Below are 24,789 nucleotides of genomic sequence, written 5' to 3'. Positions count from 1 at the left end.
CCGGGGCTTCTGCACACAACTCCTAGGTCACACAGTTTTAACCATCTAGCAGGAATCGCAAGGCTCAACTCTGTCAGCAAGGCTCATAACTCAAAATTATGGACGTTAGAAGGTGAGGACTTATGTTGGGGTGATGTTCAGATGTACACGCAGACATGAGACAAAGTAGCAGGCAGACAGGAGCGCATAAGAGTTTGGGGTCATATGTAAAGCTCACTCAAGTCTTACTGAAAGTACATGGAAGCCAATGAAAGATGCACTGACTCCAAGTGTGTCGCAATTCTAACCCGTAAAATCCACTTTGAGTACTGTACAATGCAGAAGCACTGGGGGACTAAAGCAGCCTCTGGGCTCTAAACTCACGAGGCAACATTATATGAACTGCTGAAGCAGGTCTCAGAGATGCCTTTGCCAACCACAACTTTCTCAGAGGCAGAGGCTTCACTTATGTTGATACTGCACAGAGAATGGTCAGGCATTCTAATGAGATGGTTCTAGACAGCATAGGGTGGAGGCAGGTGATGGGACATCTGGGAGGAGGGGGGGGAACGACATCTGTGACATTTGACTGACCACAGAGCATATCATCAGATAGAAGAGGCATACACAACATGAGAAGTGGAATGAGTCAAAATCTATTTACATTTGTGCATATTCTATACAGATTGTGGGCGTCCATGCTACCCTTGTGCCCTTAGTATTTCTTAATTTTTCTTACCATTCCACTACATCTAGGTGCTTCCTGCACATCCGCAGCAGAGGTGAAGGCAGCCTGCTGACTGCTGCGCCCTGTTGGCTGTGATGACCTTGGTGGGTGACCTGTGGAGGGCCAAGGCCTGGAGGGCCCTAGCCTGCTCTGGGTCTCCTGCAGGGGGGCAGGTGCATGCTCCTTGGCCTGTGAAGCTGAAAATGATGGGGTCACAGGCAGAGGGGATTGGGATCGGCTGCACTCCCTCAGAGTCACTAGGGTGTCCAGCTGATGTTGCGCCTCCCTATAGATGCCCAAGGCACTTACCTGACTCCTTGAGGAGAAGAGACACCTGGAGTGAAGTCAAATTGCCCCTTCCACCTCTCACTTAGCCACTGATAGATCCTACCTATGGCTAGAGTGATGGAGTGCATGTCCTGGCGCATATCAGACACAATGTCCTAGACAAAGATCTCCATGCCATTCGCCATCCTACCAGTGTTAATATTGGTGCACTGGCATGTCGGCATGATGACAACAGACTAAACACAGATAGACTCCTCCATCGCCCATTGAACTCTGGTGATAGCATCTGAGAACCCTGCCTGATGTTCCTATATCTGATTTTGCAGCTCCAACATCTGTGTGAGGTCCAAGTTCAGAGGCTCGTCGTTTTGCTTGGGCTCTGCAGGAGCCTGACCTCCAGCAGTCGTCTGAGTGCCGGTGACCTTGGATGACCCTGCTTCCACCTGCTGTGAACCTGAATCTGTGATGTGCTCACCAGACTGTGGCCCTGAGTCTGCCCTACAACTAGGTTCAACTGTGGTGTGTATTTCTGTGCTGGTGGAGAGTGCGGGTGAATGCTGTGACAGCTCTACATCTGGTGGGTCCTCAGGATCCTCATCTGCAGTGGTGTGGGATCTGGGGCTGATGGGCTGGCTGCTGATGGGCCTCTTCCTTTTGGTGCCTGTCGAAGAGAGAAGCAATAATTAGTGATTGGCTGCATAGTCAACAACATTACAGAACACTCACAGTTTCGTCAGGTGACCAGTGAGCTATTGATGGGTCCTCACTGGCTTGGGAGGAGCTGATCTCACCCTCGGCTCAGGTATGGTCCAGGTCCTCGTTGGCCAGCTCTGCTGCCCACTCTTCATAGATGTTGAGGTTCCTGAGCTCAGGCATCTCCTCTCCGGCCTGGGTTCCCTCCCATTTTTGTGAGCGATCTTCTGCATAAAGACAATGAGCAAGATGATAAGGCATCTGCCAAGGCAGATGATAAGGATGCCTGACTTCTCTGTGTGCTGAGTGGACCTGTGTAAGGGCTGAGGACGCGAGCTGCACAGGATGTTTGAAGAAATGAAGATGTCAAAATGTGTGTGTGTGTGTAAGAACCTGTGGTGATGTCCCTTGTGCTGGTAGTTAATGAGATCCCTGTGGACTGCAACCCTGTGAATACCTGATGCGTTTATGACAGTCTGAGTTGTAAGTAAGGAGGAGGTTGACTTATCCTAGTGGAGCGGATGAGGTCATTCATCGTCTTCCTGCATTTGATGGCGGTCCTCCTCTGAGGAGCATTAGCACTGACTACCCAGGCAATCTGGTCCAAAGCTGGCATGGTGGGGTTGGTGGACCTCCTGCCATCATGAGGGTAAAGAATGTCCCAGCATGCCTTCACAGTGCCCAGAAGTGCCCCCATTGCATTGTCGCTGAAGTTGGTGGTAGTTGGCTTCCTACTTTTCGGGGCCATCATTCACCACAACCATTCTGGGATGCAGAATAAATGATATACATAGGTGCAATTTAAATATGATGCTCTGAAAATTGATCCAATGAGGTCACAGCGGGGCCGATGAATCCCAGCATGCCCCACCACGAAATATGATGTGTTTCACATTCGTGCATATATGATGAGCTGAGAAAGCAAACATTTTGGCATGGAAACCTGCCACGCCGGCCAGCAGGAAATGTGCCACTTTTCATGCCCACCACCGCACTTGGTCTCCGGAGCGATAAATTCCCCCCCAGTGTTTCTATTTTTTAAAAATACTTTTGATTTCCCCAGCTCCATAACAATTGTCACACAAATATGGCAATTTGTTTAGACTGTGGCTCAATGGGCAGATTGCTTTTTAATTGGGTTGATCTGACTGGCATCTAAGTAAAATATGTTTATACTGGGCTGTTAGGGAATTGAAAGCATTGAGATAACCTCCTGGGGATGATTTTGTGTCTCATGGTTTTAGTGTGCTTAGTAGTCTCCTGATTTGTTGTGCTGCCTATACAATGAGGCATGCCCAAAACAGCCTTACATTTGGGCATAAAAGTAACGACCTAAGTATTGTAGATTTGTGTACTTTGGTCAGAGTACTTTGTGGAAATGGAGGTTACCATGCTCTTCGAAAAGTACAAAACTTCTGTGAACTCCAAAACTAAGTAGTGGGAGGCTAGGTCAGTACAATGGGTAGTATAACAGTCTAACATGATTCAAGTGCTCACCATTCATCAATAACTCCACATCTTAAGGCACACAAGTAATCGGTTAGAAGAACAGACTTCTGCTTTTAAAATCATACTTCTGGGTGGAAGGTGTCCTCTTTGTGCAAGGTGCAAGGATTTTGTAAATGTTTCCTTCATAAACAAAGTTACAAAGAAGGTTTCCTTGCTTACATTGTAGAAAATTAAAATGGCAAGTGTAGAGTCCCCTGGATGTTAAGGAGCTTACAGGGTAACATAAGACAGAAAAGGAAAACTTACGTTAGACATCGAAAACTCAGTACTACAGAAAGCCGAGAGGAAAATAGAAAGAGGAAATTAGGAAAGCAAAGAGAGGGCAGGAAAGTATAGTGGCAAGCAAAATCAAGGAGAACCCAAAGATGTTTTATTAACACATTAAGAGTAAGAGGGTAACTAAGGAAAGAGTAGAACCCATTAAAAACCAAAAAGGTAACCCATGAGTGGAGGCAGAGGATGTGGATATGGTTCTTTTTGAATACTTTGTGTCTGTCTTCACAAAGAAGGGAGACAATGCAAGCAACGTAGTTAAGGAGGAGTGCGAAGTATTGGATGTGATAAACATAGGGAGAGAGGTAGTATTAAGGGATTAGCATCCTGGAAAGTGGATAAAACATGAGGATAGAATGAAATGTACCCCAGACTGTTAAAAGAAGCTAGGGAGGAAATTGCAGATGGTCTGACCATCATTTTCCAATCCTCACTGGTTACACTTGAGGTGCTGGAGGATTGGAGGTACGCCAATGTTGTAACTCTTTCGAGTACAAACACGTTTCCATCTGTTCCTATTCAGATGAAGTTATATTGTTTGCTATTGTGAGATTTGAACTCTTGATCTTAGGGTTACAAGCCCAGTACCATAACCACTTGGCTATTTAGGCCAAGCTCCTATGCCAATGTTGTACCTTTGTTTAACAAGGGAGCAAGGGATAGACAAAATAATTATAGGCCATTCATTCTGACCTCTGCAATGGGCAAATTATTGGAATCAATTTTGAAGGACAGGATAAACTGTCCCTTAGAGAGGCATGGATTAATCAAGGACAGTCAGCATGGTGTCTGATTAATTTGATTGTAATTTTGAGGAAGTAACAGAGGATTGATGAGGGCAGTGCTGTTGATGTGGTCTGCATGGATTTTAACAAGGCTTTTGACAAGGTCCTTGTAATAATTACTGTTTTAAGGAAAGTAGTGACTGTAGCTTTAAGACTTATGTTGTATACTATCACGTGACCAGTGTGAATGAATCACCTCTAAGCTTGGGAGTGCTTCTTCTAGTTGGGGAGCTTGATGGAAGCATGTAACTGCTGCTGCAGCCTGTTATTAAAGTTCGATGTTCCTAATGAGAAAACTGTCTGGAAAATCAAACCCATAACAAACTGACAACGAGGATAAATTGGGTCCAGCATTATCCCTCACCCAGTGACTGTGAGTATTTTGTTTAAACAGAAGAAAAGGAAGATATACTCACCAGATGTGCTGCATTTTGGCAGGATTGACCCCTTCGAACCATCCACAGTGGATTGGTGTCGATATGTAAAATGCCTCGGGTTCTATTTCAAGGGGAGGGAAAGAGGAAAGCAATCCTCCCAAGCATTTGTGGGAGTAAAACCTATAATTTAATCCAAAGTTTGACAGCCCCGAGTGCCCCCGATTCGAAGACCTTTGGTAAATTGGTAGACCTCATTAAGGGACACTTTCAACCCAAACCCTCAGTCACCATGCAGAGGTTCAGGTTTAATTTGAGGGTTAGAGCCCCGGGGATACCATTGCTACATATGTGGCGAAACTGAAACAACTGTTTCAACACTGTGATTTCGGGGAGACCCTAAGCGATTTGCTCAGGGATTGTTTTGTCTGTGGTGTGCAAGATGATGCCATTCAACCACAATTATAAGCTGAAGTAAAGCTTGATTATAAAAATGCATTGGAAATAGCGCTCATGATGAAAAGCACTGAACGGGATGTGCAGGCTATATAAGGTGCATAAAATGGTGCCATTTTCCAGTTTGGCGGAGGTGTAGTGCGAAAAGCCGAGACTCAGCCACAAAGCAGGAAACAGTCCCCATTACCCGAAAATTTAAAATAACTATAGGAAACAGCTCAGCAGCAAATCTGAAAATGAATTGTTACAGATGTGCAAGCAATCGTAATCCTGAAACTTGCCGTTTTAAAGAGTCGGAGTGCTATTTTTGCCACAAAAGAGGGCACATACTGAAGCATTGTAAAGCAAGATTGAGACTGACTCCCAGGCAGCAAACTAAGTTAATCAAAATGCTTAATGTGGAAGAACCAGAAGCCACCAATTCTGATATTTATTCTCTATTTAATAAAAAAGTAGGAAAGACAGAGCCAATCACTGTTACTCTGCAGGAAAATAGAAAACCTTTAATGATGGAAGTGGACACTGGTGCTTCAACAATTGCAGTGGGAGAACATGTCTTCAAAAATTTAAACTAGGGTACTCAGCAATTGTATTTGGAGTAGACTTGAGCCAATTTGAAAACTTATACTGGCGAAACTATCAAGGTGAAGGGTATTACTACTGCACCTGTTTATTATGAGCACCAAACAGCGCAACTCCCTGTGATGGTAGTAGAAGGCGAAGGGCCAAGCCTTCTAGGTTGTGATTGGTTGAAAGAAATTAAACTAAATTATTCTGAAATTTTCCAGCTACGAGCAGGAGAACTGCCAGAGCTGCTGAAGAAATATGACAAAGTTTTTCGAGACGAACTGGGGAGAATCAAAGGCCGAGAGTCTAAGACCCCGAGGTTGACTCAGAAGCAACTCCTCATTTCTTTAAAGCAAGGCCGGTGCCATATGCTCTGAGGGAGAAGATTGACACCGAATTGAACCATTTAGAGAGCCTGGGGCCATACAGCTGATTCAATTCCCAGAGTAGACAGCACCTATAATCCTTGTCCTAAAACCGGATGAGATCATTGGATAAATTAACAGTAAACAAAGCTGCCAAGTTGGACAAGTACCCTATCCCCAAGATTGAGGATATCTGGGCTAAATTAGCAGGAGGAATAACTTATACTAAGCTAGATATGCATCACGCGTATCAACAGCTGGAACTGGGTGATACCTCCAGAGAGTTTGTGACCATAAACACCCACAGAAGGGTTATATAAATACACATGTCTGCTCTTCAGCCCCCGTGATTTTCCAGAGGATGATGGAGAGCTTGCTACAAGGACTACCTCAAATCGTGGTCTACCTGGATGACATCCTTATAATGGGGTTCATGGAAGCTGAACACTTGGCGAATTTGGAGGAATCTTGAAATGATTTTGGGAAGCAGTACCTTGCCTGAAAGTGTGCCTTTCAGGCAAGCGGAGTTGTTTATTTGGGCCACCGGGTGGATGCTCAGGGGTTACACCCGGTAGAAGAAGAAGTTAAAGCTATTAAGGACACATTTTTGCTTAAAGATCTCTGCACTCTTCATTCTTAGGTATGGTTAATTATTATGGTCAATTCCTACCCGACTTACCAACAGCCCTAGCACCTCTACACATTGTTAATGAAAAACCAGCATAAGGTTTGGAAGTCACCCCACGAGGAAGCCTTCATGAAAGTTAAACCACTCTTGCACTCTTCAAACTTGTTAGTACACTATGACCTGATGAAGGAACTAGTATTAACCTGTAAAGGATCCACCTATGGTGCGGGAGAGGTACTATCGCACAAGATGGATAACATTTCAGAAGGGCCGACAAACTACATGCCCAGGACCCTTTCCACGGCCGAAAAGGGGTGTTCACAAATTGAGAAAGAAAGATTATCAGTTACTTTCCGAGTTAAAAAATTTCATCAATATGTACATGGCTGACACTTTATGATATTGTCTGAGCACAAATTGCTCTTGGGTCTGTTCAGTGAAGAAAAAGCTATTCCACCCATAGCTTCTGCACAAATTCAAAGAGGGGCTATAATTTTATCTTTATATGAATACACTTCTGTGCGCAGACCAGGGATGCATGTAAGCAATGCTGATGCCCTAAGTCGTCTTCCTTTGCAGGAGAGCAATGGACATACCCCAAGAGATCATATTAGTGATAAATTTCCTGGATTCCTCATCAATCTGCACAAGGCAGATAAAAAACTGGACAAATTGTGATCCCGTCCTCTCTAGCGTGAGTCACCAAGTATTGAAAGGATGGTCCTAGGAACCAGTCCCTGATGAATTGAAGCCATTCTTCACTCGAAGGAATGAATTGAGCAGTCAAGATGGTATCCTGTTGTGAAGGAATGACTAGTCATGCACCCCATAAGGAAGGGAACCACTCTTAACAGAGTTACACAGCACACATCAGTGAATCTCAACAATGAAGACGATCATGCAAAGTTACATTTGGTGGCTGGGCATGGACGGTGATATCAAGAAGGTGGTGAAACACTGTATACAATGCCAACAATTACAGAAGTTATCTGTTGTGGGCCCATTACACCCGTAGGAATGGCCTAGTAGGCCCTGGGTGATTATGACAGTCCTTTTCTAGGTACCATGTTCCTACCAATAATTGACGTACATTCCAAATGGCTAGACATTTATGAGGTTAGATTGCCAGCGTCAGGCACAACTATAGAAAAGTTACGCCAAAGCTTTGCTATATATAGATTGCCAGAAGTAATCGTCTTAGACAATGGTACTGCATTTACTAGTGCTGAATTTCAAAGATTTGTGAGCCTAAATGGCATCAAACACATAAAGACAGCATCATATCATCCGCCTTCTAATGGATTAGCTGAGAGAACAGTATAAACTTTTAAACCTGGGATGAAAAAATTATCAGGGGGTTCATTGGAGACTAATACAGACTAAGCCTGATACTTCCCAATTTGGAAAGGAAGGTGGAGAAAAGTCAAGGGAATCAAAAAGTGACTCATGAGTTGCATAGTCATGAGCAAGAGTTTATTATTGGTGAAGCAGTAAACGTACAAAACTTCAATGATGGATCAAGTTGGTTACCTGGTGTAATAGTTTCTGTGACCGGACCCTTTTCATACCACATAGAAGTGGAGGGCTGAATCACCCGCAAACATGTGGATCATTTAAGAAGAACAAAATGATGTTCCACCTGTAACCATTGTAGAACCTATGGCCCTTGTTGAAGTTGTTCAACCAAAGATAGACATACCGTATGTTTCTGTTGGAGTAGATAACATTGTGCTTGTGCCTAAAGAAGTACCTGATGTTGCTGCAGTTCCAGATAACGTGGATCGTGTAAGAGATTCGAAAGTCGTGAAACTACAGTGTTCCACCCAAATCAGGAAACCACCTGAGAGACTGAACTTATAATTCCATGACCTGTGTATACATTTGTCATAAAGGTAGATGTTCTTTGTAAATACAAATTGTACAAAAGATTTAAACGGAGAGGAATGTGTATTTGTAGCTTTACGGAATATAATGACTGTAGCTTTAAGACTTATAGTATCACGTGAAGGTGTGAATGAATCAGCTGTAAGTGCAGGGAACCTTAGAGTGGGAGTGCTTCTTCTAGTAGGGGAGCTTGATAGAAGCATGTAACTGCTGCTGCAGCCTGTAAATAAAGTTTGATGTTTCGAATGAGAAACCTGTCTAGAAAATCAAGTCCATAACATTCCTACATGGCAGACTGGTTAAAAATTTAAAAGCCCATGGGATCCAGAGGAATGTAGCAAACTGGATACAAAATGGACTCAGTGTCAGGAAACAAAGGGTAATTGTTGATGGTTGTTTTTGTGACTGGAGTGGGGTCCTACAGGGCTCAGTACTAGATCCCCTACTTTTTGTGGTATACATTAATGATTTGGATGTAAATGTAAGGGAAATGATCAAGAAGTTTGCAGTTGACACAAAAATTGGCCGCGAGGTAGATAGCGAGGTGGATTGCTGTAGATTGCAGAAAGATATCAATGGACTGGTCAAGTGGGCAGAAAAGTGGCAAATGGAATTCAACCCAGAGAAGTGTAAGGTGATGCATTTGGGGAGGTAATACAAGACAAGGGATTGCACAGTAAATGGGAGGATACTGAGAGGTGTGGAGGAAGTGAGAGACTTTGGAGTGAATGTCCACAGATCACTGAAGGTAGCAGGCCAGGTTGATAAGTTGGTTAAGAAGGCGTATGGAATGTTTTCATTTATTAGCCGAGGAACAGAATATAAAAGCAGGAAGATTATGCTGGAACTATATAAAACATTAATTAGACCATAACTTGAGTACTGTGTGCACTTCTGGTCACCTCATTACAGAAAGAATGTAATTGTATTAGAAAGGGTACAGAGGAGATTTGCGAGGATGTTGCCAAGACTGGAAAATTGCAGCGATGAGGAAAGATTAGATAGGTTGGGGTTGTTCCTGGAACAGAGGAGGCTGAGAGAAGATTTGATTGAGATGTACAAAATTGTGAGGGGCCTGGATAGAGTGGATGGGAGGGACCAGTTTACTTTAGCAGAAAGGTCAGTGATTAGCGGGTATAGATTTAAAGTTATTGGTAGAAAGATTAGAGGGAAGGCGAGGAAAATTCTTTTTACCCAGAGAGCTCTAGGGGTCTGGAACACACTGCTGAAATGGTAGTAGAGGCAGAAACCTTCAACTCATTTAAAACGTGTCCAAATATGTACCTCAAGTGCCATAAACTGCAGAGCTATGGACCAAATGCTGGAAAATGGAATTAGGCTGGGTAGCTTGTTTTCGGCCAGCGCAGACACAATGAGCCAAGTGGCCTCTTTCTGTGCCGTAAACTTTCTATGATTCTAAGTGAGCATTCAAGTTGAGGGAGGGATACGGAGTTTGTAGCAAATGGGGATATCAGCTTCATACGTAGTTTGGAGGAGAAATTGCATGAAGAACCATAGAAAAGCTATGGCACAGAAAGAGGCCATTCAGCCCATCATCTCTGCGCCAGCTAAAAAAAAACTAGCTGTCCATTCTAATCCCACCTTCCAGTATCCAGTCCATAGCCTTGCAGGTTATAGCACTTCAGGTGTAGATTGAGGACAGTATTCTTTTGAAACATTGTATATTTGACCTTATCCAGGTTTTTTAAAATAAAGCCCCCAACACTTTCATGTGTGTATTAGACAAATAACATTAATCATTTGCCAGCACTATTGAATTTAACTGTAACACATTAATCACTGTCTATTTCAGACAATTCAGTAAGTTTATCAAACCAGGTTAAAATGTGATTAATTGCTGTTAACTATTTACTTAAGAAACTGAGTGCCTTTGTGCAGTGTCCAGGAACACTGAAGCTGCCCAGAGTTTCTACCATCTGACTGTCCTGGTTAACAGTGTAAGCAATCTAACATCAACCAGCTGTTCATTAAATACATGACCTGTGAGTGTCGTTCAAATAAATCATCATCCAATTTGGATCAATTTAGCATCATGCACTAAAGTGCCTAGCACTTTTTTAACACAATTAGGGTTCATGGGCCCTCACCTCTCCAAAATCTTGGGTACTGGCAGTTAGATGGATTTTCCATTCACCACATATAGCGGGCAAATCGTGTTTGCATGAACATGCCCATTGTATGCAGTAGGGACTATTATCAAATCCTATCAGGCAGTGCATTCCAGAATTTTTTTAATTCATTTACGGGATGTGGGCATCGCTGGCTAGGCCAGCATTTATTGCCCATCCCTAATTGCTCTTGAAAAGGTAGTAGTGAGCTGCCTTCTTGAACCGCTGCAGCCCACATGGTGTAGGCACACCAAAAGTGCTGTTAGGGAAGGAGTTCCAGGATTTTGACCCAGCGACAGTGAAGGAATGGCGATATCTTTCCAAGTCAGGATGGTGACTGGCTTGGAAGAGAACTTGCAGGTGGTGGTGTTCCCATGTATCTGCTGCCTTTGGTCCTTCTAGATGGTAGTGAACGTGGGTTTGGAAGGTGCTGTCTAAAGACCCTTGGTGAGATTCTGCAGTGCATCTTGTAGATGGTACACACTGCTGTCACTGTGCATCAGGGATGCAGGGAGTGAATGTTTGTGATGGGGTGCCAATCAAGCAGACTGCTTTGTCCTGGATGGTGTCAAACTTCTTGAGTGTTGTTGGAGCTGCACTCATCCAGGCAACTGGAGAGTATTCCATCACACTCCTGACTTGTGCCTTGCAGATAATGGGCAGGCTTTGAGAAATCAGGAGGCGAGTTACTCGCTGCAGGATTCCAAGCCCCTGACCCGCTCTTGTAGCCACAGTATTTATATGGCTAGTCCAGTTTCTGGTCATCACAACTCTAATCATTACAACTTTGAGCTCCCCAAACCCCTACAAGGGTTTGAAATCTCCTTCATTTTTAAATAGTCCATCTGTATGAAATGTCTCTTACTGCCATTTAAAAGGATTAAACAATTTTAAATAAACCTCTGTTAAGATGGCTGACAGAAGAATTTCATTCAAGCTGATTGACATATAATGAAATTTCCACCCTGTACTTTTGAAAGGGTCAAAAGGTCAGGTATATTCTTTGTTTTTTCAGCAGTAAACGTTGTTATTTTCAGGGGTTGATGATGTCTTCGTTTTCATCAACACTTTCCGGCAAGCAAGCCACATTCGCAACCCACAGGAAAGAATGATTCATACCATCAAAACAGCGGGGAAAGCCACCTTCTTCACCTCATTCACCACAGCTGCCGCTTATGCGGCAAATATATTTTCCCAGGTTAGTTAGTTATAACAGACTTCATGCTGTGCAGTCTGCTAATTTATTCTATTTGCATGAATGACATACTTCCCTGTTTATTTCTGTTTGCATTTTTTTGCACAATAACATTATAACGCCAAACTCAAGGGCTGGCTTTTATTCCAGAGAGTGAGGTGTTGAGTAAAATCCATTTATTAGCGGAAGCAGATTGCTTACAATGGCCATTCCAGTTTCCCTTAATATTCAGAGTGCCCCAGTGCAGATGGAAGAAGGTACTCACAATGCTGTGTGTACATGAAATGGTACCAGGGATGACTTCAGTTTCAAGAGACTTGGGGCAGAATTTTGCTCTTGGTGGGCGGACTCTGTGGGGGCTGGTGGGGGCTGTCGGGAAGCCAACCGCTGCCTGCAATTGGGACCGCACTGTGATTTCATGCTGGCGGACCAATTAAGGCCTCCCCAGCTTGAAATGTGAGTGGCAGCGCTGAGCACTGCCTGTGCTGGTGGGGGAGGAGGGCAAGCAGGCCGAGCACGAATTTCGCACATGCACGCGAGTGAACGCTGCATAATCTCCCTGAGGCACAGAGCTGCCTCAGGGAGATGAAGCATTTTTAAAAAAGAAAATGAAGAAAATAAAAATGTAATAAAACTCTGTCACATTAGCAGGGGCAATTAAATTTGAAAACTTTTATTTTATTATTATTTGCTTTTGGAAACCTCACCCACCCATCATTTCACACTCAAGCAGGTCAGGCACGCGCCTGCCCGCTGAGCGAAAATTTCTGCCCTTGGAGAAGCTGGGATTGTTCTTAAGAACAGTAAAGGTTAAGGTGAGATTTAATAGAAGCATTCAAAATTAGGAAGTGTTTTGGTAGAGTTGATAGGAAGTAAATGTTTCCACTGGCAAGAGAGTGGATAAGCAGAGGACACCGAGCTAAGTTAATTAGCAAAAAAACCAGAAGGGGGATGAGATTGTTTTTAATGCAGAGTTGTAATGATCTGGAATGCACTGCCTGAAAAGGTGGTGAAAACAGTTTCAATAATAACCATCAATAGGGAATTGCATGAAGTGGAAAAAATTGTTGTGCTTTGGGCAAAAAGAATGGAACTCATTGGATAGCCTCTCAAAGAGTCAGCACAGGCATGGTGGACCACATGCATTCCTTATGTATTTCTGATTTTATGATTTGCAATGTTGCTATTGCTAACTAATTTGATTGTAACCCCATTGGCACAACTGAAAGTTGCTCAGCCTGCCCAATTTGCTTCAGTATGTTTTAATGATTACATCAGGGTGGTTTTAGGGTTTAAAGGATTAAAAGCTCGGTTGAGACTATGACCGAATCCTCAAATCTGTTTGAAAGACTGAACATCTCATTTTAATTTCAATTCATTTTCCCACACCTTTTGGAAAGGAAACCTGTTATTGCCATCTAGTCTGACCATATATCTGTGCCTTCCCTAAGATTGCCTTTGTCTACCTCTGTAACAGCACCCGATTCCACCTCTACCTCAGCTCACCTGCTGCTGAAACCCTCATCCATGCTTCTGTTACCTCCAAACTTGACTATTCCAACAGCTCCTGGCTGACCTCCCAATTATCACCCTCCATAAACTAAGGTTTTGAATATATTGTATGAAAATAACTTTTCTGGAATTATTAATGTGAAGAGCGTTAATGCTGGATGATTGCTTTTAATTTAGTTGACAGTATCAACAACATATCCTCTTCAATCAGGAATCAAATGGTTACATTCAAAGTAAAGCCTCCTCTTTATTGCCCCAATTTAATGCCTTAGTCCCTACCTCAGAGTGGCCCTACACCTTCATCAAAATGATGTTTTCATTATCTATAACCAGCCACAATTTTGGTCTCACTGAGCAACTGCCAATTTAGCCCAAACTCATGATCAGTATGTTTATATATTCTAGGAAATGCAATGAACCTGCCAAAGATGCATTTCATGTACAGACCTTCCTGCCAGAAGGAGAGTCTAGCTAAAACTGAACCAAGGATTTAGCATGCTAATCCAGTACCCAGATTATTCCACTTTCAGTACTGACTCACGGTCCATTTGAACTGTGCTACTGTTTAAGATCTTTAACAATAATCTTGTTTTGTTCCTACCAGATCCCAGCTGTCCATGACTTTGGACTGTTCATGTCTTTGATAGTTGCTTGCTGTTGGGTGGCTGTTCTGTTCCTCATGCCAGCTGCACTCTGCATTTGGAGCCAATACATCTCACCTCTGGAGATTTCCTGCTACTCAAGGTAAGGGCCATTTTTTTTTTGGTTTCTTCTGTATGTATTTACCAAAGCGAAAGGGGGCATTGCTGAAGAACATGAGCGTAACATTGTGGGTGTATTTTTAGAATTCAGTCTATGTTGTAATGAGGAAGGTCTTGTGGCATGGTGGGTGGCATCTCTGCCTCTAAACCAGAAGCTCTGCGTTCAAGTCCCACTCCAGGAATTGATGGCCAAGGAAGGTGCATTCATATCACAGCCAAACAGGTTAAGTATAAACCTGCAAATCCTTCCAACACATGCTGATGCCAGGCAGTAAGAGTGGGAAAGATTCCTGGTCAGACAAGTGATGGAGCCTGTTTCATCACTATCCATAGCTCCAGACTACAACATGCTTGTAAAGGTTCATGTTCCCATAGCAACGTGGACTGTCTGAGTGACCTGTAGCATACTACTACCATGTGTTGTAATATTACTATAAGTGTGGCATTAGATTCTAACTTCTACTCAGCGAATGATGCAGAAAATGCCATACAGACCAGGAAGGTCCCAGCTTCCATTCTCAAATATGTGATGAATTATTTTGGGCAAAATTCAACAAGGATGCAGAATGTGCGGTGTCACATCTGGTAAAACCACCCCACCACCTCATATCCAGTTTCATCAATTTTAATAGGACTTTCCTGGAATGTTGTGGAACAGGTGTATAAAAACAATTATGCCTTTTTTTACATCTGCATCCTTGCCCAACTTCACCCCTAAAGAGTTCTCAATAGTGGGATATGGTTGGCCCCTTGGTTAAGTAGGAGGGAAATTACAAGGGTTCCCAGTCTTAATCATTGTATAGTAACCTCAACTTTAATTGTGCATGCTGCTATGGAGAAGTTGTGAGCCTCTTCCCTGCAAAAGGACAGAGAGAAACATCTAATGGGCACCTCCAAGCTGCTAGCTCTAAACAACAAGGAGACCTGAAATGTTGTGAAACAAAATTAAGTTTTAGGCCATCAGAAGAAAAAAGTCACATTGCTTAAATAGAATGTACAGGAGGAGCTAGTTAGCACATATAAATTGTACATGGTTCAGGAATTGATAAATTATAAATGTTAGCCACTCATTAGCTTGACCGTTTTTGAGCTCTTGCCCTAACCTTGTTCTGAAATGATATCTGTAATACATCAACCATGAGGTCCTTTCTCTTTATCCACTAAAATTAAAATCAGTATGAGAACCGCATGGAGTTTTTACTAAATCTTATTCTTATTGTTAAATTTAACTGAGAAGTAGTAATTTATAATAGCCAAGGTCACTTATTACAGAAACAACTCAAAGTGCTTCATGTTTAATGAACTACTTTCAAGTGCATTATTAAATAGACCAATACATTTTGCACAGAGCTGGATCTTGGCAATGGGATGAGTGAGCAATTTTTTTTTATAGTGGCGTTGGTTTGAAGGAGGGGGAGTTTGAAGGAGATTTGAAGGAGGAATTTTAGCCAGAAAAATCAGAAAATTCCTTGCTGTCCTTCAAATAGTGCCATAAAACCTAAACAGGAGAAAGGATCCTCAGTGTAACATCTTCAAAGGGACAATTACTCTATCAATGCAGCATTGCCTTAGTCTAGATTTTGTACTCGAGGGCTGGCCTTAAACACTCACTTAACTTAAACATGAGATTTTTACCAGTTGAGCAAAGCTGACACACAAGTTTTGCTATTTATTTTCTTTATACTAATAGGTAAAACTGTGCACTAGTAAAAGTACTATATTTGAAACATTTTCTTTAGCAACTAGTGGCGGGCACTAACAATGCCAGAGAGTATAGCAATAGATTGCGCCTATTAGTGGGAATATTACTTAACACTAACCATCTGCGTTAATTTCAACCTTTAGAAGAGCAACCCATACCGCACCTCCAGAAACATTTCCATTTCTTCCAGCTGATATTCCTCTAAGCTGACTTCTTGAATTGTGCATGTGCAGCTGTTGAATAAAAATGAGGACAAGCTTGCCTTTAATGTCCCCTGTGATGGAATTAAACATGAAGCCAGATCCACATATATGTTGATGAACCCTGGCTCTACCTCACTAGCTATTCTCTCGTGTCCTCCACTGTTTCTATGTTGTCAGGCGGGTGGCCTGACATTCAGTCCTGTCAGCTGTAATTTCTTTCAATTAAACATTGGGAAAACCAAGTCCATTATCTTCAGCCCCTGCCACAAATTCTGTTCCCTAGCCAGCAATCCCCTACCTGCCACTGTTAAAATTAAATTAGGTTGCTTGCAAACTGAGTTAACTGAGTTAAGCTCCCAACCTGAGATCTTGTCCATTACAAAAATTGCTTATTGTCACCTCCGTAATATCACACATACCCTGTCCCTGCCTCAGCTCATCAACTGGTGAAACCTCATTCATGTTTTGTTGCCTCCAATAATATACTGGCTGGCCTCCCATCTTACACACTTCATTAACGTGAGATTATCCAAAACTGCTACTTGTATTCTCACCCAACCTGCACCATGTGTCATTCACCCATCAACCCTGTGCTTGCTGATCTGCACTGGCATATAGTCCACCAGCACTGTAATTTTAAAATAACCATCCTCATGTTCAAATCCCTCCATGGCCTTGTGCCTCCTTATCTCCCTTCAAACTTCACCAGCACTACAAACTTTCAAGAACTCCCAACTCTGGATTTATGCAATTCTCAGTCTCTTCATTCCACCATTGGTGGCAGTGCTTTCAGTAATGTAGTCCCTAAACATTGGAATTCCCTCCCTAAACATTCCTAACTTTCCAGGTTCTTTTATCCTTTAAGGCATTCTTTAAAATTTACCCCTTTGGCCAAGCTTTTGTTTCACTTGTCCTAATATCTCCTTTGGCTTGGTGTCAATTTTTTGGCTGATTTTTGCCTGACTGTCTTGGGACATTCTGCAATATTAAGGACTTCAAGGTGCTATATAAATGCAAGTTGTTAAAATATAAGTTAAATAAATTTTACCAACACCCATAGATAAACTATTATGCAAAATTCTCCAAACTACGTAACAGTTAACTCGAAAGACTGCAAAATGACTGAAACTATCACTGCACACAGGACATATCAAACAACATGATCATTTTTGAGATATTGGCAAAATATGGTGGATGCTGGAAATCTGAAACTAAAACAATAAGTGCTTTAAAAGCTCAGCAGGTCTGACAGCATCTGTGGAGAGAAAGACAGAGTTAACATTTTGAGTCCGTATGACTCTTTTTGAACTGAAGAACTCCTAACTGAAGAAGAGTCATGCAGACTCGAAACTTTAACTCTGTCTTTTTCTCCACAGATGCTGTCAGACCTGTTGAGTTTTTCCAGCACATTTTGTATTTGTAAGATATTGATGAGCATAAAACCTTTCATTCATATTTTCTATATAAACAATATATCAATGCAAAGAATAGTAGTAAGCCTGAGGACTGGAAATATTTTAGAAACCAGAAAAGGACCGCAAAAAAGTTGGCAAAAATGAAAGAAAAAGAACATGAGAGTAAGGCAGTCAGAAATATAAAAAACATTGTAAAGGCTTTTAAAACTATATGAAGGAGGAGCGTAACTAAAGTAAACATTGAGACAGGAGAAATTATCATGGTGAATGAGGAGGTTGTAGCGACATTGAACAAATATTGTGTGTATGTCTTCACAGTAGAAGACACAAATTACATATCAGAAATAGAGGGCAACCAGGGGACTAAAGAGAATAAGGAATGTGAGGGCATTAATATCTGCAGGGAAAAAGTATAGGAGGAACTTAATGGACTAAACCCTGACAAATCCCCAGGACCTGATGGCCTACATCTTAGGGTTCTTAAGGAAGTAGCTACACAGATGGTGAATGCGCTGATTTTGTTTTTATAAAATTCTCCAGAAAATGTGAAGTTAGTACACGAAACACTGCTATTCAAGTTTGACAAATTGATTAGAGTTTTTTTCAGCATGTGACCAGTAGGGTAGTTATAGGGGAACCAGTGGATGTGGCTTACTTGGATTTTCAAAAGGCATTCAATAAAGTAACACACAAAAGATTAATACACAAAGGAAGGGCTCTAGATATTGGTGTAATAGATTAACATGGCTAGAGGATAGGAAACAAAGAGTCAGAATAAATGGGGCATTTTCTAGTTGGAAATGGAGTACTGCAAGGTTCAGAAGGGACCTCAGCTATTTATAATCTATCTTAATGACTTAGATGAAGAGAAAGGGAGTAATGTATCTAAAATTGCTGAAGACACAAAGCTAGTTGGGAATGTAAACTTTGAGGAAGACACAAGGGGGCTGCTGTTATGATCCCAGCTGATGTTACTACTGGACAAGTCGGATCCCAGGGTGGAAGCTGGCTTGACAGATGCTAACTTTTATTTTTTTTAAGAAAAGAGGGTGGCTACTGAGCAGAGACAGAGCAGTCTGTTGATGAACTTTTAACAGAAGAATAAAACATTTATTAAACAAAAGAACTATATTATACTACTCCTGCACCCCAACTATACTTTTACAGATAGTTAATTAAATTTGTAAAGATAACACAAGTTACAAAGTCTATCTTATACTCTTATGTTCACAATAAGTATATAGTACATGTAAACTAATAGGTGAATAGTGGTCAAACACACAGCACTCCAAAATCAAGAAACAGATGTCACACAAAGCACTTGCTATGGATTTCTCATCAATGCCCCCAGACACTTGTTGGACTGAGTCAACCAGTCTCACTGAAAGTCTGTCTGTCTCACACGGGTTTCCAATCTCCAAGCTCAAAGAACTTGCCTTGGAATTCTCTCTCAAATGACACTTATTTTCAGACATCTTCAACAAGGATCCACCTCTAGGGTTTCGATCTCCCTTTCCAATGTTCCTTTCCACTGGAACGCTTTGTGCATTCAAGCTTCATCTTCCGCATACACTCTCAGCTGTGCCAAGCAGAACACCACTGCTCCAGAAGCCCGTAGTAAGGAGTTGCCAACATTCTGCTGTCTCCTCGGATCTTTTGGCTTCTCTCAAGCCCACTTTGCTTTATGTCTGCTCCCTGCAGCTCTGTCTCTTTAATTTGGAATATTTTCTTCTGCTCCTTACTTTTGACATCACTCAAAAGGACCTTTTAAGATTCCTGTTCTTGTTCCCTTGACTTGAATGTCTTCCTGGGACCTCTTTCTGTCCCACTCTCTGGTTTGGGACCTTTCTTCTTTGTACTTAGGACCTGCTTCCATCAGCTCCTGTCCTTACTCCTCTGGGCACTTTCTGTGGAATGGCACTCCTCCGTGGAGATGAGGAAGGTCATCTGACCTTCTTTTCACGCTGTTTCACTTTTGGGGTCTTCTTTCCCTTCTGTGCACGGTGCTGGTTCCTAGGTGAAAATTTAAAAAAAGAACTGCATATGTGCATAGGGCCATTTACTGGCCTGAAGACATGAAAATCAACCAAATATGCATGTACAGCCATCATGTGCAGAAACCCGAGAATTGTAAAAAAAAACGTGCATGTGCAGCCATTCTATGACGGGCACATGCACAGAAACACCGAGGCCTATAGTTTCCAGTCTCTGAACTCTGATTTAAGCTTCAGGTAAGTTTCTTTCTTTTCCTTTGGGTTCATCACACTGCAAAGAGATATGAGCAGATTAAGTGGGTAAGCAATAAGGTGGCAGATGGAATATAATGTGGGGAAGCATGAGGTTTTCACTTTTGTTGTAAGAATAGAAAAGCAGAATATATTTTTAAAAGGTGTGAAACTTGTAAATGTTATTCCTTGGGAACTTTGGTGTACCCATACAAGAAACACAGAAAGCCAGCATGCAGGTACAGTAAGCAATTAGGAAGGCAAATGTCATGTTGGCCTTTATTACAAGGGGATTGGAATACAAGAATAGAAACATAGAAACTAGGAACAGGAGTAGGCATTCGGCTCTTCGAGCCTGCTCTGTCATTCATTATGTTCATGGCTGATCATCCAACTCAATAGCTGCTTCCACTTTTTCCCCATATCCTTTGATCCCTTTCGCCCCAAGAGCTATATCTAACTCCATCTTGAAAACATATAATGTTTTGGCCTCAACTACCTTTTGTAGTAATGAATTCCACAGGCTCACCCCACTCTGGTGAAGAAATTTCTCCTCATCTCAGTCCTAAATGGTCTACCCGGTATCCTCACATTGTGACCCCTGGTTCTGGACTCCCCCACTATCAGGAACATCCTTTCTGCATCTACTCTGTCTAGTCCTGTTAGAATTTTATAGGTTTCTATGAGGTCTCCCCTCATTCTTCTGAACTCCAGCAAATATAATCCTAACCGAAACAAAAACAAAATTACCTGGAAAAACTCAGCATGTCTGGCAGCATCGGCGGAGAAGAAAAGAGTTGACGTTTCGAGTCCTCATGACCCTTCGACAGAACTGTTCTGTCGAAGGGTCATGAGGACTCGAAACGTCAACTCTTTTCTTCTCCGCCGATGCTGCCAGACCTGCTGAGTTTTTCCAGGTAATTTTGTTTTTGTTTTGGATTTCCAGCATCCGCGGTTTTTTTGTTTTTATAATCCTAACCGAATCAATCTCTCCTCATATGTCAGTCCCAGTAAACCTTCACTGCACTGCCTCTATAGCAAGTACATCCTTCCTCAGATAAGGAGACCAAACTGCACACAATTTTCCAGGTGCGGTCTCACCAAGGCCCTGTACAATTGCAGCAAGGCATCCATGTTCCTGTACTCAAATCCTCTGGCTAGGAAGGCCAACATACCATTTGCCTTCTTTACCGCCTGCTGCACCTGCATGCTTACTTTCAGCGGCTAGTATACGAGGACACCCAAGTCTTGTTGAACATTCCTCTCTCTCAATTTATAGCCATTCAGATAATAATCTGCCTCCCTGTTTTTGCTACCAAAGTGGATAACCTCACACTTATCCACATTATACTGTATCTGCCATGCATTTGCTCACTCAGTCAGCTTGTCCAAATCACATTGAAGCATCTCTGCATCCTCCTCACAGCTCACCCTCCCACCCAGCTTTGTGTCATCTGCAAATTTGGAGATATTACATTTAGTTCCCTCATCTAAATCATTTATATATATTGTGAATAACTGGGGTCCCAGTACTGATCCCTGCGGTGCTTCACTAGTCACTGCCTGCCATTCAGAAAAAAGACCCGTTTATTCCTACTCTATGTTTCCTGTCTGCCGACCAGTTTTTATCCATCTCAATACATTACCCCTAATCCCATGCACTTTAATCTTACACGACAATCTCTTATGTGGGACTTTGTCGAAAGCCTTCGGAAAGTCCAAATAAACTACATCCACTGGCTCCCCCTCATCAATTCTACTAGTTACATCCTCAAAAAATTCCAGTAGAGTTTTCAAGCATGATTTCCCTTTCATAAATCCATGCTGACTCTGTCCGATTCTGCCACTGTTTCCCACATGCTCAGCTATTAAATCTTTTATAATGGACTCTAGAATTTTCCCCACTACTGACATCAGGCTGACTGGTCTATAATTCCCTTTTTCCTCTCTATCTCCCTTTTTAAATAGTGGGGTTACATTAGCTATCCTCCAATCTGTAGGAACTGTTCCAGAGTCTATAGAATCTCGGAAGATGACCAGCAATGCATCCACTATTTCTAGGGCCACTTCCTTAAGTATTCTGGGATGTAAATTATCAGGCCCTGGGGGTTTATCGGCGTTCAATCCCATCAATTCCCCCAACACTATTTCCCTACTAATACTGATTTCTTTCAGTTCCTCCCTCTCACTAAACCCTGTGTTCCCCAACATTTCTGGTATGTTATTTATGTCCTCTTTTGTGAAGATAGAACCAAGATATGTATTTAGTTAGTCAGCCATTTTGTGGTTCCCCATTATAAATTCCCCTGTTTCTGACTGTAAGGGACCAACATTTGTCTTCAGCAATCTTTTTCTCTTCACATACCTATAGAAACTTTTACAGTCAGTTTTTATGTTCCCTGCAAGCTTACTCTCATACTCTATTTTCCCCTTCTTAATCAATCCCTTGGTCCTCCTTTGCTGAATTCTAAACTGCTCCCAATCCTCAGGTCAGTTGTTTTTTCTGGCCAATTTGTATTCCTCTTCCTTGCATCTAATATTATCTCTAATTCCCCTCATAAGCCATGGTTTGGCTACCTTTCCTGTTTTACTTTTGCGCCAGACAGGAATAAACAATTGTTGCAGTTCACCCATGCGCTCTTTGAATATTTGCTATTGCCTATCCACCATCATCCCTTTAAGTAATGTTTCTCAATCCAGCAGTAGCCAACTCGTGCCTCCTACCATTGTAGTTTCCTTTATTAAGATTCAGGATGCTAGTCTCAGAATCAACTATGTCACTCTCCATCTTGATGAAGAATTCTATCATATTATGGTTGCTCATCCCCAAGGGGCCTCACACAACTAGATTGCCAATTAGTCCTTTCTCATTACACAACGCCAAGTCTAGGATGGCCTGTTCTCTAGTTGGTTCCTCAACATATTGGTCCAGAAAACCATCCTGTATATACAATAAGGAAGTCTTGCTACAATTGTAAAGGGTGAGACCACGCCTAAAGAACCGTGTACTGTTTTGGTCTCCATATTTAAGGAAGGATATACTTGCATGGATATACTTCCATTGGAGGCAGTAGAGGGTTGTCCTATGATGAGAGGCTTTGTAAATTGAGCCCATATTCTCTGGAGTTAAAAACAATGAGAGGTGATCTCATTGAAACATGCAAGATTCTGGACAGACTTATCAGGGTAGATACTGAAAGATTGTTTCCCCTAACTGGGAAATTTAGAGCACAGAGACACAGTCTCAGGATTAGAGGCTGATCATTCAGGATTGAGATGAGGAGCAATATCTTCACTTAAAGGGTTATGAATCTTTAGAATTCTCTACCCCAGAGGGTTATGTATTCTTCATTGTTGGATATTTTAAGGCTGAGACAGAGCGACATGTTTTTGGTCTCACAGGGAATCAAGGGATATGCAGAGCAGGAGGAAAGTGTGGTTGAGGTCAAAGTTCAGCCATGTTCATACTGAATTGCTGAGCAGGCTTGAAGGGCCTTACGGTCTACTCCTGCTCCTATTTCTGGTGTTCTTATGCTAAGCTATTCAGGAGGAGTTGGGAGTTCCCTGAGTGTCCTGGACAACATCCATCCCTCAACAAACACACCCAAAAATAAATTCATGTTCAGGAATCTTGCTGCTTTTTACTAGGATCTTGCATGATACAATATTTCTGTTCCACTCGCCAGAATAGCATGTATGACTGCACTTCAAAGTAATTCATTGAGTGAAGTGTTTTTGGATGTTGTTACAATCATGTGCAAAGTTGCGAACTGGCTCCCCTCTAATCAACCTCCTCGATTGGTCATATAAAGGTTTAAATTACTTTTTCACAAGGATATGTCTTTTTGCAAATCAGAATGTATTTTACTGTTTAAGCAGTGAGCAATAAGGAGTTAATCAAACAAGGTTTTCTTGAGTAAAAGAAAGAGCAAATTTATTAACCCCTAAACCTGAGAAAAGTAATAAAACGCAACGTCAAGCATTTGGCCATTGTGCAGTCATTAGGGTGCACGCACACACGCACACATGCATGCGCGTACACACACACACACACACACATATATATATTAGCCAGAATATATGGTTAAATGCCCTTTGACTGTCCTTGAGACGTAAATTTTAAACGTTGCAGTCATCTAGATTAACTGGTTTCTTGGGTATAGCCAAATGTAGAAGCTGCTGCTATTTAATTGGAGATGATGGCGTAATGGTAATATCACTGGACTAATATTCCAGAGGATTAAGCTAATGTTCTGGGGACATGGGTTCAAATTCCACCCCAGCAGCTAGTGGAATTTGAATTCAGTTAATTTATAAACCTGAACTATAAAGCCAGTCACAGTAATGGTGATCATGAAACAACCTTAGATTGTTGTAAAAACTCATCTGGTTCACTAATGTCCTTTAGGGAAGGAAATCTGCCAGCTTTACCTGCTCCGGCCTACATGTGACTCCAGACCCACAGCAACGTGGTAGACTCTTAAATACCCTCTGAACTGGCCTAAGAAGCCACTAAGTTCAAGTTAGGGATGGGCAACAAATGCTGGCCTTGCCAGCAGCGCCCATGTCCCATTAAGGAATTTTTTAAAAAATTATTACGAGATCTCAGTTCACTGGTAGGTTTCTGGGTAGAGTCAGATTCTCGAACCAGGTAACATGCTGATTCCAAAAGAGAGAGGAGGGGGGGGAGAGAAAACCCTCAGTTTGTTTCCTCTGCTGAAGACTTTCTTGGCACTGCCTGTGTCACTTGCAATCTCCCTCTAGTGGCTGGCAGCCTTGCCTTGAAATACTTCACCAAATGTGTATTTCCAAGAGGTTTTGGGTGGGTCTGTCTGTGGCAGTCACTATTTCAATATCCAGTACTTTGTATTTTTAATGTCTCTTCCTTAGACAGTTATGAGTTTTGATGGGTATCTGCATTATAGGAAATGTCTCTCTTCACACTCCCCTGAGGGTGATTTGTTGGTTTCATACCTCCAGCTTGAAATGTGTCTTTGCATTTTTAAACAGTTTGCTCTGTCTCAGTTCAAATTGCAAAGGTTCCAGTCAGTTGAAATTAGAAAAATCATATTTTTAAAAATACAGGGGCATAGCCTCGTAACGCCTCCCTATCACAAAG

At 42.1% G+C, this 24,789-nt stretch overlaps 1 protein-coding gene across 1 annotated transcript in view; it reads left to right on the top strand.

Annotated features, from left to right (window-relative positions):
• The window catches only part of disp3 (dispatched RND transporter family member 3), a 753,445-nt gene that overhangs the window by 536,915 nt on the left and 191,741 nt on the right, over positions 1-24,789 (top strand). The window contains exons 11-12 of the mRNA XM_041207440.1: positions 11,695-11,855; positions 13,969-14,108. Of these exons, the coding sequence (XP_041063374.1) occupies positions 11,695-11,855; positions 13,969-14,108 (301 nt within the window). The remainder of the gene's footprint in view (positions 1-11,694; positions 11,856-13,968; positions 14,109-24,789) is intronic.

The sequence above is a fragment of the Carcharodon carcharias genome, chromosome 15 (assembly GCF_017639515.1).
Source record: "Carcharodon carcharias isolate sCarCar2 chromosome 15, sCarCar2.pri, whole genome shotgun sequence".
In the NCBI taxonomy this organism is placed as follows: domain Eukaryota; kingdom Metazoa; phylum Chordata; class Chondrichthyes; order Lamniformes; family Lamnidae; genus Carcharodon; species Carcharodon carcharias.
Note: the sequence above shows the minus strand (reverse complement) of the source record. Positions and strands in the feature narration are given on the sequence as shown.